The sequence below is a fragment of the Primulina tabacum genome, chromosome 16 (genome assembly GCF_025594145.1).
Source record: "Primulina tabacum isolate GXHZ01 chromosome 16, ASM2559414v2, whole genome shotgun sequence".
Classification (NCBI taxonomy): domain Eukaryota; kingdom Viridiplantae; phylum Streptophyta; class Magnoliopsida; order Lamiales; family Gesneriaceae; genus Primulina; species Primulina tabacum.
This window is the reverse complement of record NC_134565.1, coordinates 30656737-30672958: the sequence shown is the minus strand read 5'-3', so window position 1 is coordinate 30672958 and position 16222 is coordinate 30656737. Positions and strand designations below refer to the sequence as shown.

The 16222-nt window shown below is 32.2% G+C and overlaps 2 protein-coding genes across 5 annotated transcripts; both read left to right on the top strand.

Moving 5' to 3' along the window:
- The first annotated feature begins 2554 nt into the window (after window positions 1–2554).
- Window positions 2555–5048, top strand: LOC142529781 (squamosa promoter-binding-like protein 9). Of its 3 annotated transcripts, none has more exons than XM_075635417.1 (4): window positions 2555–2712; window positions 3030–3388; window positions 3866–4005; window positions 4223–5048. In XM_075635417.1, exons 2-4 carry the CDS (start codon window positions 3039–3041, stop codon window positions 4837–4839), a joined length of 1107 nt encoding a protein of 368 aa, XP_075491532.1. In that variant the 5' UTR covers window positions 2555–2712; window positions 3030–3038; the 3' UTR covers window positions 4840–5048. The 3 variants fall into 3 exon arrangements, with proteins under 3 accessions (XP_075491532.1, XP_075491533.1, XP_075491531.1); XM_075635418.1 differs by lacking the exon at window positions 2555–2712 and adding an exon at window positions 2724–2892; XM_075635416.1 differs by lacking the exon at window positions 2555–2712 and having other exon boundaries at window positions 2725–3388.
- Window positions 5049–7561: 2513 nt separating this feature from the next.
- On the top strand, window positions 7562–9570 carry LOC142529811 (outer envelope pore protein 16-3, chloroplastic/mitochondrial-like). 2 transcript variants are annotated; one of them, XM_075635459.1, is made up of 3 exons: window positions 7562–7680; window positions 8010–8361; window positions 9197–9570. In XM_075635459.1, the coding sequence occupies exons 2-3, from the start codon at window positions 8031–8033 to the stop codon at window positions 9340–9342; spliced, it is 477 nt and encodes a 158-aa protein (XP_075491574.1). In that variant the 5' UTR covers window positions 7562–7680; window positions 8010–8030; the 3' UTR covers window positions 9343–9570. The 2 variants fall into 2 exon arrangements, with proteins under 2 accessions (XP_075491574.1, XP_075491575.1); XM_075635460.1 differs by having other exon boundaries at window positions 7573–7680; window positions 8013–8361.
- The last annotated feature ends 6652 nt before the right edge of the window (window positions 9571–16222 follow it).

The following is a 16222-nucleotide window of genomic DNA, read 5'->3' as shown; positions in this document are numbered from 1 at the left end:
TCGAATTTGCCATGAACCTGCAATCACGGAAGGAGACCGTTAGAAGGGGACCGACATGATGTCTCTGCGTAGCCCCTCCGACGCTCAAGTCAGGGACTGAAGATATAAGGGAGAGCATCTAAGGGTGCTGCTGAAAAGTAATATATTGAATCTCCTCGAGTTGGACACTAAAACATGATATTTATAGGAGAATATATGAGCATGTCATGGGCCTTCTAAATTTGTTAAGGATGGTCCGGGACTCATGATCCGGTGTGGGCTCGATTTGGATGGATTCATCCCTCTAGTATCACATATATATTTGAGACGGAGTGGATATCATGTTATGAAAATATCCCGTCGGTTTGTTTCTATAGTTATGTCTGTTTTGATGACTTAATTACAAGTAACTGTAGGAAATATATATTTTGTTATATTTTATTTCCCCTTATAATATTATCCTCAAATTTTTTCCAACTCAATTCCTTGGTTTAGACAGAGTACGGCTTTAGTTTAAACTGCCTTTTTTTGAACAAAAACAGCTATCTTCCCATAAAATTATAAGTACACTAGATCGAAAGAACACATACACCATATGCATAAAAGTTACTGATAGACAAAACAAAAAAACAAAAAAGCTACTGATTGAGACTAGTTTGCTACTACTTATAAAATGGATAAAATTATATTTTTGATCTTATAATTTTTACATTTTTTGATCATGTTACTAGTGAATTCGTATTTTAATTTTCATTTAGTTTTTATTCTTTGATCTTTAAGATCAGGGTTCAGCCTATTCGTCGAAAATTGCTTATGTGGTGGTCGCGGACGCATTCATGATTTTTTGAAAAAAAATTGCATGTGACACGATACTCATTTTCCAACTAGGAAACAATCAAAAAAATGAATAAATCTCAAAGGTCATATATATTCTAAAATATCATGATACATGTCGATGTCTCTTTCCAAAAATCCAAGTCAACGTCGACGACCTCCACATAATAAATTTCCGACCACCATGATGTAATCCGGTGAAAAAAAGAGGTTCAAAAATCAGAAAAAACATACAAGTTACATTACTAAAAATGAAAATTAACCATTAATATGACCAAAACCGGAACAAAATGCAAATTACGGGACATAGATAATGTCTAATGAAAGCGGAATATGATTATATATACATAGTATTGTTAACTATAAGAAATTTAAGACGATGATTATTTTGAATGAGAGGTTTAAAGTTGGACGGTAAATAATGCCATCAACTACAATTGAATGTTGCCTAACTCAAGAAGTGAAGAAGCTTACCCTGGTCCACTGCACCACCCTCAATTTCAAGTTTAAAAAACTGAAAAAATAGAAAATTTAAAGAGATTTTAAGTGCCAAATCATACATCCCACAAAATTCAATTGGTTTAGGTGTCGTCCTTCTGCCTAGTTCCATCTATCTGATAATTATCTTCCATTATTATATTTAGATTCAAGTAGGTGTAAAATTATTTTAGTTCTCGATTTAATGTTGTGCTTTGATTGATGGATTTGAAATGACGCATTTCAAATCCATTGACTTGTTTAGATGAACAAAATTTCAAAACATCTAAATCTTGAATTACCATCAAATTAATCAATCCGTTTCCATAATGCATTTGCACATAAAAAAAAAAAAGATTAGATAACTCCGTTTGAAGGTGACATCACTCCAACACTCGAGTCAGCATCGAATTCGAAAAGAGAAAATATGATAGTAAGAATGAAGAAGAAGCAAGCTCTTGATTCTACTTATCTGCCGTATACCGAAATATTGGGTGGGGAGAAGAAGATGAGGTCAGTTGGTGTGGTGGTGTATACTACATAATGCTAGGAGAAAAAAAAGGTGACATAAATATTTATTATCTATTTTTTTCGTAATTAAGAATATATTTTTTCTTCTCTTCAATACACATGCTTATTTTACACTAGTGCACTGACGCACGTACGTACCGACGTACACATTGCATATTTATACAATATTTTTATAATTCATTTGATTTATATTTAAATGAGGATCAAAATATAAATATAAAAAATGATGAGAGACGATACTGCAATTTTGATATATGAATTAAAAAAATAAATAGATAAAAAGAAGGAATAAAAAAAGACTCGAGTAGGAATTGAACCTACAATTGAACCAACAAATTGATGAATAAGAAACAAAAATAGGCCTCTTGTGAGACAATCTCACGATGACGAGTTGACACGGTCCATATTTTTTCATGGAATGAGTCGATCGGAGATGTGTATCATAAAATTGATATGTGATATTGTTTCATAACAAATTTTTCATAAAAAAATAAATTAGATAACGAATTACTTTTTATTAAATGCAATAATTTTACTGTAGTTTGGTTGGAATTTATTTGGAAAGTTGATGCTATAAGCTGTAAAAATGAAGAAGCTATATATCAAAGGTTATGAATGAGCTTAATTTTGGCCATTATTGCGGTGGAGTCCACTCAGACCATTGGACAACGCTAGATTTATTTATATTTGAGAAACAAGAATGATAAAAATTGTTGCTATAAATTAAAGCTGTTCCGAACAAGAATCATAAAAAAGTAGTCGAGAAACTTTGGAAAGAAAAGGTCATCAAGGTCTCTTCTTTATGTCCTTTAGCTTTGCCCTCCATTATTTTGGCGTAAACTTCTTCCATCAAAGAAAACACCTTTTGAGACTGGATTTTTTGATTAAAAGGTGAGAAATGTTTTCTGCGTGGATAGTAATATCGTGAGCACAAACTTACATATGTATTGTATGAGAACACACAGGTGATATATGTGTTGTATATTACGAAAATGGAAGCCATTGGCGGGGTCTGTCGTCTACTGATTATCCTTTTGATCATGATTGCCCACCAGAGAAGATTAGCTTCGAGTATAGCTATACTTGAAATATTTATATATATGTATATACACGAATTTTTTGTTTTCTTTCATTAGTTTTTGTTCCAAGGAACTAATAGTGCATGTGGATTGCATTTGATTCACGAAGCTACAATGAATGGGTTATAGGGATCAAGAATGGAAAGAGGTTCATCATCTTCTTCTCCTTATTCTTCTTTCTCGACTGCTGCTGGTGCAGACTCACTCATCAATGGCTTGAATTTTGGCAAGAAGGTTTACTTCGAGGGCGTGAGTTCTGGACTACAGCCAGAAAGCGGTGGTGGGCAGTCGCCGGCGCCGCCGTCGTCGGCCAGAAAAGGGAGGGCCGGAGTTGTGCAGCAGCCTATATGTCAGGTGGAGGGGTGCAACGCAGATCTGAGCGATGCCAAGGCTTATTATTCGAGGCACAAAGTTTGTGGTGCGCATTCCAAATTCCCAAAGGTCATTGTAGCAGGCATCGAGCAGAGGTTTTGCCAGCAGTGCAGCAGGTCTGGTTTATTCAACTTCTTTTTTTTTACCCCTTTCTCAATTTTATTTTAGAAATATATTTTTGTGGTTTTGGTTCACTTGTCATAAATTTGTTAATCATTCTCTAAATTATTATTATTACTAATCCTGAGGTTTAGACAACCTTGTTTGTTGGGAGAATACAGTACGCTGTTTGTTGTAATGCGGCGTCTCCTGATTTTATCAAGCGGCCTTTGGTAATTTTGTGATGCTGGCCTTTTGATGTTCTTTAGTGAATTTACAAGAATTGCATATAATTAATGATATGTAGACTGTAAAGTGAATTTTTTGTTGATCAAATCTAATCAATTCTCAGATGGTCGTGACTATTTTCGATAATCAATATGAAATTTGTTACAGAATAAGAGAATAAATAGTTATCGTTGTAATTTACCAGAAAAGCGCATGTGTCAAATGTTTATACATATGTAAACTTCTTCGATTTGGTCATAATCCAGGTTTCATCAATTGCCTGAATTTGACCAAGGAAAACGTAGCTGCCGTAGGCGCCTTGCTGGACACAACGAGCGCAGAAGGAAGCCACCTCCACGATCTTTATTGCCACCTCGCTGTGGAACTCTTCCTTCATCCATATTTGGTAAGATACCAACGACTTGTTAACCATCCATTTAAATGTCGTTGATATATATAAAAGTTATTATTGGTTCATTTAGGAGAGATTATGACATGTTATATATCAGAAATTAGGATGTGACTCACAATTTTCTTAGTTTTAAACTATAAAAACTATTATTGGGCCATCCCTCGTCAGCTCAAAGTTTTAGACTAGTGGTGGCTAACGTTCTTGTTACCAGAGAACGGCACCAAAGCTGGAGGATTTGTGACGAATTTCAGCACTTATCCAATGCTCAGTGGAAGTGATACGTGGCCGAATATCATACCCGAACGAGGATTAGGAAATCAAGCAATCGTCACAGGAAAACATCAACCTCCATGGAATGGTAACTCACAAAATTCTTTACCTGATCTTCTGCAAGGATCAACGACTAGTCCTACTTGCTCTGCTGGTTCTTTGGTATCTCCAGAAGAATGCTTTTGTGGAGTTTCGGATTCCAGCAGTGCTCTCTCTCTTCTGTCAAGCCAGCCCTGGAGCTCAAGAAACCAATCATCCAGTCCTGATATGAACATTTTTAGTGGACCCAATCAAACAGCCATAGTTCAGTCTTCGGCGACCCCTTGTGCATCCCTTGGTCAATTTTCCTTCCTTTCATGGGATTTTAAGAGTGGCCAAGCTAATGACACGTCAAATGAGATGCGTCCTGATTTGGGTTTAGCCCAAGTTCCTCACTTAGATAATAGTCAGTACAATGGAGAGCTTGGACTGTCTCAACCGACCAAAGACCATTTTCATGAATTCAAGCATTCCAGGGGATATGATTCTTCTGTCCAACATATGCGTTGGTCGCTTTGAATTGTTGTAGTTTTAGATTTAGATTGTGTGATGCTTTTTATGCTTCTGTTGGGACATACAAAGACTTGGTATGTTCATCATTTATTCAGTCGTACTAAGCACCGATAAGCTTTAACTTTTTGACTGAGCATTCTTTCTGCGTTTTACAATCACTTGTACCAAAAATGGGACAGTGTCAAGTTCAATGTCACACTGAGTATATTTTACCCTATCTAGTGCATATAATTGGATTATCTAATATAAAGTAAACTATCCAACTGTTGTCACTCACGATGTCAAACACATCTGATGTAACATAAATGTCATCGTAATGAGATTCCTGAATCTAGTGTACTTTTGGTTCAAGTGGTAGGATGATCGAAGGATGTGTAAACGGGGTAATAATAAGTTTGAAGTTTTTGTTCCACTCATTAATTTTATTCTGCTTCTTCAACATGCTTGTTTTATGATCCGTCGGGCCAAGAGATCGTCTTTTGTTTGCTCTCAGTTCTGTTTTGAGATTCTGGAAGAGAGCAGCCAAAAAATTTCGAAAATCACACAAGCAAAAGACCAAGCAAAGACCAAGCAAAAGTTGGACAGCATATAAATGTTCCTATTTGGAGATGGCTTTGCAAAGCATACAAACTGCGGGTAGAGTATCATGATATTCCTTCATACCACCCCATCGTATCGTCGGCAAGGGGCGGGCGGGAAGGAATAAGAAACTAAGGCTTGAGCTCTTGGAGTTGCTTGTTGGGAGCCTGTCTCATGCTTGTTAGCCCGTACTAAAGATGTTTTGGCTATTACATTTTAAATTTTCGCACAACTGAGCAAGCCATATTTCATTTCACCGGAGAAATACCTTTTCAAGTTCCAATTTTAACACTATCTATACATATACATATTCGTCAAGTTAACAAGGCCCTAATCCATGTCGTCTGAAACGTCAGTTGGAAATAGTTAGTGATAACTATATAAAGCAAATCTCACGTTGAAAAAAAAAACTATATATTGTAATGCTTATGAGTGGAAATGAATAAAAGAAGTTGTAATTATAAAATCTCGACTAGTGTAGAGGAAAATCTCCAATGTCAATATTAATTCGAATTTATTATTTTCATTATTAGTATTTAATAATTAAATAATAAATCGTGCCATAATAAATTGGAACGTGCCAGTGCAATTTTTCGAATTGAATCAGTGTCAATTCATTAATGATTCGAATGAAGAAGTGTTTATTCATTAAAAAAAAATGTGTGTGTCCATTCAGGAACTCACTTCATTTCACAAAAGATGTTTCTATATTATAAATATAATTCCAATTATGAATTGTTTGATCAATTTTCTCTAATATATCTTGAGAAAATTTACATATATTACTTTCCGTAAATTTTGTTTTTTGTTTTGAAGTTCCTGGAAGAAAATTTCCGATTACCCCAACAACAACATATTAAAAGATCGACGTCACCGTCGAAATTAAATAACTTTTTGAAAACTCATTTTTTCTAACAATGATAAAAAGTGCCATGAGTTATTTACATTCTCTCCATCATTTCTTCCAATGGAAAGTCCTCTATGTCTGAAACGCATAAAAATCCTTGTCTATTCTCAATTTTGCCAATATCTGAAATGCTATGAACTCCACAGTTCAGCTTTATTCAACATTTCCCTGTGATCCAAGAAAGTCTAGAAAACAAATTTAGAGCAAAGTTTTCATTTCCCATCTTTCTTTCTCCTCTTTCCCCCAATTGCCCTACATTTTATGGAAACACTCGCCAAATTATAGCGCTGAAAACACAAAAATATTTATTTATTTTCACTTATTTTTTTGTATAATTAATATTTTTTAAACATAATTATTATTTTTTATTTTCTCGTAATAAGTATGATCTGATTGTTATACACTACACAATTATACATTTAAAATTTGTTTCTAATCAATTAGATTAAAAAAATTTGTGAATTTAAGTATATTTAAAATTTGTTTCTAATCAATTATCACAATTTTGAAATGTAAATTTCAGTATAACATTTTCTCTTTCCATCCATGACAAAAACTTGTGTGAGACGGTCTGACGGGTCGTATTTTGTGAGATGAATATTTTATTTGGGTCATCTATGAAAAAGTATTACTTTTTATGCTAAGAGTATTATTTTTTATTGTAAATAGCGGTAGGGTTGACTCGTCTACAGATAAAGATTCGTGAGACCGTCTCACAAGAGACATACTCTTCCATCATATATTCTTTGGTTTCAAAACTAACTTTTTTTTCCCAATTTAATTTAGAATAATTCATAATAATTAGTTTCTATTAAAAAAGACATTTGGTTGTTAAAAAAAATCCATTTACCTATGTATGTTTATATTTAAAATCAAAATAACACACACATATATCTTATGGTCACAACAAAATATTTAGATATTTTGAAATTATATGAAACATAAATTACAATAATAACATATAATGGGATTATATGGATAACATAGCAAGAATTTATTATATTTATAAAAATATTAATTTTTAACTACATGAATAAGTGCAATATATGATATTTTAGTAATCTAATTCATTAAAAAAAATTAAGATAAAATGTTATTAACAAAATTTGGAGTGCACTAACAGTCCTACTCGATGACAATATGGGCCACTAATTCAAAACTGCATTTCAGGCCCATTTTATGTTTTGGCCCATAAACATTCCAATCTTACAGCATGAATAAGCCCATATATGGAGTAGTCCAGGACAGTTCTTCGTAGGCCCACATATTCCCATTTTTTTTAAAGAAAAATTTCATTTTCGTCCGTCCAATCTCCCCGCTTCTCTCTCACAATCGATCGGGGTGGATCAGTCGCAGTCCTGGTGAGCTTCATTTCTTTCTCTGATGTTTGAAATTCATGTGATGATGTTATTATCTTACCGGTTTTTCTCCTTTCATTTCGAGTAGCTGTGCGAAATTTTAGTTCTAGGGCTCCAACTATTGTCTTGGATCACGATTTCAAATTTTCTGTGATTTTGGATGTACTCATAACTCGTGGTATTTGTTTTTTTCTTTGGAATCAATCTCATTTATGATTTATGTGAACTTATTTTAGATAGGGTGAGGTGGTAGTGTTGCTTGTTAATATAATACCGGGAAAATCATTTATTTGAGAGGAAAGGACTGAATTTTTTCTTGTTATATTTGTCAGTAGAAAGGTGCTACTACAGCTATGGATCCTGCGGAGCTCAGGAAAATTGAAGATGAAGAGAGTGCTACGATGAAAACGATAAAAGGTGCGACCTTTGGTCTAGTTACTGGCACTATTTGGGGTACCGTTGTTGCTACCTGGCAAGATGTGCCTCGTGTTGAGAGGAGTGTTGCACTTCCGGGTCTGATTCGCACGCTGAAGATGATGGGAAACCATGGGTTGACGTTTGCTGCAATTGGTGGAGTCTATATTGGGGTAGAGCAATTAGTGCAGAATTACAGGATGAGAAGAGACTTTGTTAATGGAGCGGTTGGTGGATTTGTGGCTGGTGCTTCTATTTTGGGTTACAAAGGTGAAATTTCGTCAGTATTAATTAATTTTGTTCATTTTAATTGATGAGAAGTGATATTATGACACTGCATCCCCGTTGCTCGGCTGAAACCGAGTAAGATTTTTTGACTGTTTGCTGTGTATGTGGTTTATTATTGTCTATGAACGATATCTTTATGTTCACATACAGTCTCAGGAAGAGAGTTGTGTGTCTGGAGACGTTATTTCAGTATACTTTCTCATTGTTCATGTTGTATTCTGGCTTTTATTATGGATATTTTATTATATGGAGTTGACACTCGTGCGTATGCTTCTGGTACAGAGCACTTCATGTTAATTGCAGTGATCAGGAAGTATTCTGAATATTATGCTAGGCTAGATAACAATCGTGTGTATACCTTAAGCAGCCAAATTTTCTCATTGGGAATACATGTGTGTGTGTGTGTGTGTGTGTGAAGAAAACATATATTTTCATGCTATCATAAATACTGCGAATGAGAAGGAATAATTTGGCATCTTGGTAGAAAATTCAGGATAGTATACCTTAACGAGCATGAATTTGCTCTTAAGTTGACTTATACATTATTATTCCACGTCAAAGTTTGTGCCATGTGCTTGTGTTGTGGTAAGAAATGCATATTGGGTGGTCAATTGTAGTATTTGAAGGCTAGCATGGAGTATGTCCTTCAGCTGTAAGATTTTCTATGTATTAATGAATTCTATTTCTTGCAAAAAAGGGTTCCTCAAGTATCAGTTTGCTTAGCTTATCTTTGTTCCCACTTTCTTCCTTAGATTTAGTTTGACAATTGATGTCGAATTTGTATATATATTGGCTGATTCAACATTATAATTTCCAGGGAGGAGCATTTCATCGGCTATCTCTGCAGGAGCTGCCCTAGCGGTCACTTCTTCTTTCATTGACATCGGAGGTCAAACCACACGGGTTGACACTGGCAAGGAGTATTATCCTTATACCACCAAGAAAAGGCCCAATGTTAATTAGTTCTCGTTCTCGGGTGAACGTTGTCTCAATGTGTTCTTCTCAGAAATGTAACGTACGTCTGAGTTGCGTTTGCATGTTACTCAGGTCGCATATATTATATCGTTTGACTTAATAAGTTTTGTGTCATGAGATGCCAATCTCTGTTTGAGTACGCACAACTGAATCCTAATTTCTTCATTGTCAAAAACTTACCATGAATTGTTCAACTCTACTTCTTTATTGATTCAATTAGCTGCTATGGGATAGTTTGAAGTGCCTATTGCAAAATATTATGTTAATATGCTGATATATTTATTTCTGTTGGTTATCTAATAATATATAAACTTGTTAGAATATCTACCTCGATCATTTCATAGACGGACCAAAACGTTCTTTCTTTCATAGTGGAAGTTGCTTTCAGCCCATTCTCTTTTTTCGTTCCATGCTTGTTTAGGAGGAAAGAAAAGATAATCTCTCTTTCGCACTTGAATAAAAAAAAGCTTACATTACTGTTAATTTATCTATCAGATTAATGCAAAGTGCTTGCTCAAAAAATCCTCCTCTGAAAACATATATAATGAACTCTAAAAAGTTAATCTATTATTATTATTTTTTTAAAAAAATTGTTAATCTATTATTTTACAAATATTAAAATTTTAAACCAACAGTGAAATTTGTTATTTTGCGCTGCAGAGCTCAAAGGCCCGTAGGCAGTATCTTGGTATTCCAACAAAATCCACATTTTTCCCGATATAGACACCAGATTTGTGGGCTGGTGGGCCCCCCATCATCATCTTGACTATGAAGGCCCATCTTCATGTCACCCATGCCATGAACTATTCAAAGTTTATCGACACCCAAACTTTTTTTTTTATGTGTCATGTATTTATTGTATATGATCAAATATATTAAAATTTTACACCAAATAGATTAGTATATCACCTCAACGAAGCTCAACATATCGAACATCACATATAGTTTTCAACATATCTCAAAATTTGATTTTAATTGTTATCGATGTCAACGTCGTACCTGAGATTTTTAGGTTTTGAGCCGAGTTTAAAAAGATGGGTCTCAAAACAGTAAAACGTGTTCTTTTTTCCTTTTGATTAAATATGATTTTGCAAAATTAAAATTATGGTGTATATACTCATATCATTCAAAACCTATCTTGTACAGATATGACTAAAGTCGTTATACTTACAACAAATTTAGAACTAATATGATGCTAATATCATGAATTATAAAATGTTACTTCTATAATCTCATGAATTAGAATGAGATGTTAGAAAACTCAATTAATAGTTTTTTTTTTTAATCATCCGTTATATATGTAAAAACAATATAAGTCGAAACTATGTTACAGCGGATGCATTCGCTTCAAATCGACCTACTTTCTTGAAATTTTTGAGTTCAATACAAGTCAGTACTGTCGTAAATGAAATTTTTAGTTTTATTGCGACAAAGCTATATAAGAATTGTGAGATATCTCTTTCCACAGCATTAACAAGTAGTGTAGGATTAGAAATGTCCACACTAATTATGATATATAGACCCATCCCTTGAAAAGCTTGGATAAGGTGAGTGATTAATGTCATCACTCTATTTCCCTCTCTCGGACATGTTTCTTTAAGACACCGAGAAATTTAGCACAATAAAATTCATCTTTGAAATGGAAAATTCGAAATCCTGACATGGGAACTCGTGGAATTTCGATTTATTTCGAACGAATAAATACTAATTATAAGACAAAATTATGTGTCCAATATCTATTTTAATAATTAAAAAAAAACCGTCTTCTATATTAATTACTTGTACATATCACGATTCTTTTTTTAAAAAAAATTATAAAAAATATATGAATTTAAAGAAAATTAAGTGATTAATTAACGGGCAAATGTAATGAGTCTCCTGTTGAGTTTACTAATTAAAGAAATAGTCAAAAATTCAACACTAAAAGAAACCATTCTACTTAATTTTGTAAATTTGAACGAAATTGAGCACCATATAATATCAAGACTTTTGAGATATATATTTGTTTTTAAGACTTTTGCAATTAGCTAGGTTGACATGATCCACCATGAAGAATACTGTCTAGTCGCGAAGTTCATAAATTTTTTTGTGGGTTTATTTTGTTATGTATCCTGTTGGGTGCAATAATTGTCCTTACTTGGTAGAGCGATCGAACCGTGGCGTTTGAGCAGTTGTGCGGTTTAAAAGATTTGAGTTGCACCATTACTACTAGCTATAGCTTTTGGTAAAGCGTCAAGCGCTCGGTCCTACAATTGATATCAGAGCCAAGGCCAGGGTTCGATTCTCGTTGATTGCAAGGACTGCAATTATTGAGAAGGAGATTGTTAGGTGCAATAATTGTCCTTGCTTGGTGTAGCGATCGAACCTTGGTGTTTGAGCAGCTGTGCGGTTTAAAAAATTTGAGTTGCACCTTTGCTACTAGCTATATCTTTTGGTAAAAAGGCAAGCGTTCGATCTTACATATTCGAGTCACATTGAATCCGCGCGTCAACTATTGATAATCTATATAGGGAAAAAATGTAATTTGAAGGTGGTGACATTGAAAGTGTGGCACAAACTAATATATATTTTGTGTGTGTGTATATATATATATATATAGTTTGTATGTCAGTATGTATGTATCTTTGTATGTTTGCCTCTGTTCTTATATTTGTTAGAAAAGAAATAGGTCGATTCATTGAATCTGTTTATATTTTTGCTTAAACAAGAGATTTGACTCCAATAATAGAAGAATAATTTTTTATACGACAATTTAATTTAATTTAGAGAAAGCTTTGATATTTGAGTCAACTTCAGCAAGTAATGGTATAATATCTTCTTCTCTTTTTTTTATTTTTGAAAATAGATATAATAGCGTATTTCAAAGTATTTTAAATTATATTGATTTGTGAGAATAATTATTTTAAGGAAAAAATATCCATGATACTAATAAGGATGATTGAAATATAAAATGAACAAAATTGGGTGACCTAAATATATGAAATGATACTGGTTAAAGAATAAAATGCCTTTTAAATTTGCAATAATGCATAATTATGTCCCCAACGGAAAGCTACATTTCTGCACGAGAATAATCAATATTGTAGCCCATTAATTAATTACGTATTATACATAGTCGCATAACGAAATAATTAATTCACACCGCCGATTAATTTTTTCCAGAGTTGGTATTTGGTGAATAGTCACATAAATCTGTGAGACGGATCGACTATGTCCATATTTATAATGAAAAATAATATTTTTAATATAAAAAATAATATTTTTAATATAAAAAATAATATTTTTTTCATGGGTCGAATCGGATAAGAGGTTTGTCTCACAAAATTGGCTCGTGAATTGGTCTCCTGAGAGTTTTTTTTTATTTTTCCCAACACTATGTAAGGATGCAATATCAAAAAACTCTTATGAGACTATGTTACAAGTTAATCTTTTGGGTAGATCTCCTATTCGGCCCGATCAAAGAAAAATTATTATTTTTTATGTTAAAATGATACTTTCTTTATGTAAAGACCATGTCAACCAGTTTAACAGATATCGTGCATCGCACGTGAGTGATTAATAATGAAAAATATAATAACGAGATTTAGATAATTTTTAAAATCATTTGAATAACATCTTGTTGATGATCGTTTGAATAACATCTTGTTGATGAGTATTTATTAATCTAAATATATCAAAACACAATAAATAAAAATACACCATGACGATAAATCAAATATATTCACTTATTTATATAACAATTTTCACTTTGCATGATTATAACATAATGACAGTTCTATCAAATTAATAAAGATACTTTTTATCCAAATATCATTCACAATGAAAAACAAAATAAATAAAATTAAGAGAATAGTAAATTTTACTAAAACCAAAATCACAATGTATTTAAATGGAGTGCATATAGTGATTGTTAAATAAAATTCTCTTAATTAACTAAATTATCATAATGATGTTAAAATAAAACCCCTAAATTTGTTATTAAGTTAAATATCAATTGTGTTTTTGCTAACTTTTAACTTCTTGTGAATTTTGTTTATTTTTTTCCGTTTATAGAATAGATATTACACATCAACTCAAATATTTTAAACGGTATAGTAGCTCAATCGTCATGATTCAATCGATGTATCCAACAAAGACAATTATTGCACTCCAACAATATCAATAATTACACTAATTGTAATCTATGAGAATCGATCTCATGACTTTGACTCTTATATATACCAATTGTAAGATCATGCATTTGTCGATTTATCAAAAGTTATAACCATGGTAACGATGCAACATTAACTAAAATCTTTTAAAATCGTAAAACAACTCAAACGTCACATTTGAATTGTTATACCTTACATAAACAATTATTGCACGTAACAAATATGATATAGTTGTTATTTTACATTTTAGAAATCATTTTTCTAAATCAAATTTATTATCACTAATCAAATAACTTCATCGAACACAAAACAGTTTTAATTGCTAATAATAATTTAAACAGAAATATTAATTGTTAGGGTGACCACTCTATGTCATCACCTATGCTTCATTAAGTTGCAATCATAGTAATAATGCACAATGAATTGGTAAACATAACTTAGTTAATTTAATAAGTGAGTAATATTAAATAACAATTTTGTTATTTTGAAATGTGAAAAATAGTTTTTATATATATATATATATTCATCATATATAATGATAAATTAATTAATATGTAGAAAAGAGAAAAAATTGTTTTTTATGTATGTAATTTCATCATATACAATTAGAAATTAATTAATATGTTGAAAAGAACAAACAAGATAACAAATCAATATATTATATACGATGATTTCGTAATAGAATAATGCTAATATAACCATACTTTGTATTATGTTTAGAACACACTTGAAAATTGATCACAAAATATATAATAATAGAAACTTTAATTTTAAAATCATTATTATCTAAAATATTATCATAATACATAATGAATCATAAATGAACTATTTATTTAATTATTACTTAAATGAATTTATAAAATAAAAGAAAAGATAAGATATGAATATTAAATATTCATTAGCAACCATGAAGAAATACACTAATTTTAGTAACAAATTTTAGTTAGGAACAAAAAAAAAATTATGGGTAAATTCATAAATTCAATATGCATTAGATAGACAATAAATTATAAAAGAACCCATCAAAAAAATTATTGATTTAATTTGCTACATTAAATTAATAAGGATATATTGGAAAATTCACAATTAAAAGTCATATATTTATATGTATGTTAGATAAATATATGTAGTTTTGATATGTTGTCTAAAGTGTCACTCATATATTAAATTTAAAGAAACATATCTAAATTGTATATCCAATATATGAGTGACGCATTATCGATGAAAACGAAGGTTGATACGTCGGGTGAGCATTATATTAAAATTGTCTCTGTGTGTGTGTGTTTGTGTGTGTGATGCTCTGGTAGATGGAATGAGTTGGGTGCGTAGTCCAATGAGAAGAGAGTGTGTTCCTTCTGCGCAAGAATTTGTGATCGGGTAGCATATACCCGAGCTGGGTGATCTGCGCACTTAAAAACAAGAAATGTTAGTGGGGTGCCTGATCGGTTTACGGCATGAACACTCTGACGCTCAAGTCAACTAAATATGCAAAGGAAAAGAAGTGTATTTTAGTAGATATACGGAGAGTGTGACATTGCTTTCAGTGCCGAATCACTCTATAAGAACATATATCTGCCCACGCTTTGCCTCCTGATACTGATTTTGAGGTATGGCAACCTGTACTATCCATGGTTTTCTCAGAAGCACTAATTGTCATACTAATGATTTCGAGACAATGTGAATCATACTTGTGAACTTAAATTCGATGACTATCCCGAGATGCTTGGGTACCGAACACGACCACACTTTGGCTTCTGTGTGATCCGAGATTTGATGACGATGGACATGGTGCATGATCACTTGATTTTAGTTTTCATGTGTTGCCGGATCAGGCCTATGAACTTAGGCTCCCTGCCTTTCTTTCCCCGCCCGAGTCTAATATGACCAGATCTCTTTCCAGTATGTGTGTGTGTGTGTGTATATATATATATATAATGTTGTGACTTTTGAGATACTTACTAACCGAATAAAAATTCAATTAATAAAAAAGAAATAAAATAAAAAAAAGGCTTTTTTTGACACATGAGCAATTTTCTAATGACATATAAAATTTTTTTTGTACAACATCGATACATACTAAAAAAAAAAAAAAGAAAGTTACATGACTAATATCCAACTTAAACAAGTTAAAGAAACTCAAATAAAAAATAGGTGGTGAGTTCGACCATTTTCCTGGAATTTCGCAACCTCAATATGATCCACCGAAATATCTTTTCATTATTGCCTTAATTATCGTTTTCCTTTCGGAAATATCGAATGCGAAGGAGTGGTTGGAAATATTGATCGATTTGCCCTTATTTTATAACAAATTCCATAAATTATTATATATTAATAATAACATGTGTGCCGATTTACCTAATCCAATATTTTGTTTTACATTTTAATTATAATATTAATTCAACACAAAAGTCTATGTACATGGAGGTTGAACTCGGCCGGGACTACATCAATTTAGAACAGATAATTTGTTCTCTATCCGCATCATTAATTATTTTATAAACTTTTGTTAATTTCCTCGACAAAGACAGTTCAAATTATTTATATATTAGTTAAAAATAACCATCATATAGAAGAGTAAGTCTCTTGTGAAACGGTCTCACGAATTTTTATCTGTGAGATGGATCAACCATACCGATATACACAATAAAAAATAATACTCTAAGCATAAAAAGTAATATTTTTTCATAGATGACCCAAATAAGATATCTGTCTCACAA

Excerpts from the sequence above, each read along its gene's own strand:
- LOC142529781 (XM_075635417.1), top strand. The coding sequence starts at position 3,039 with ATGGAAAGAGGTTCATCATCTTCTTCTCCTTATTCTTCTTTCTCGACT. Across the intron at positions 3,389-3,865 it reads TTTTGCCAGCAGTGCAGCAG|GTTTCATCAATTGCCTGAAT; the intron begins GTCTGGTTTATT and ends GTCATAATCCAG. Across the intron at positions 4,006-4,222 it reads TCTTCCTTCATCCATATTTG|AGAACGGCACCAAAGCTGGA; the intron begins GTAAGATACCAA and ends TCTTGTTACCAG.
- LOC142529811 (XM_075635459.1), top strand. The coding sequence starts at position 8,031 with ATGGATCCTGCGGAGCTCAGGAAAATTGAAGATGAAGAGAGTGCTACG. Across the intron at positions 8,362-9,196 it reads TTCTATTTTGGGTTACAAAG|GGAGGAGCATTTCATCGGCT; the intron begins GTGAAATTTCGT and ends TATAATTTCCAG.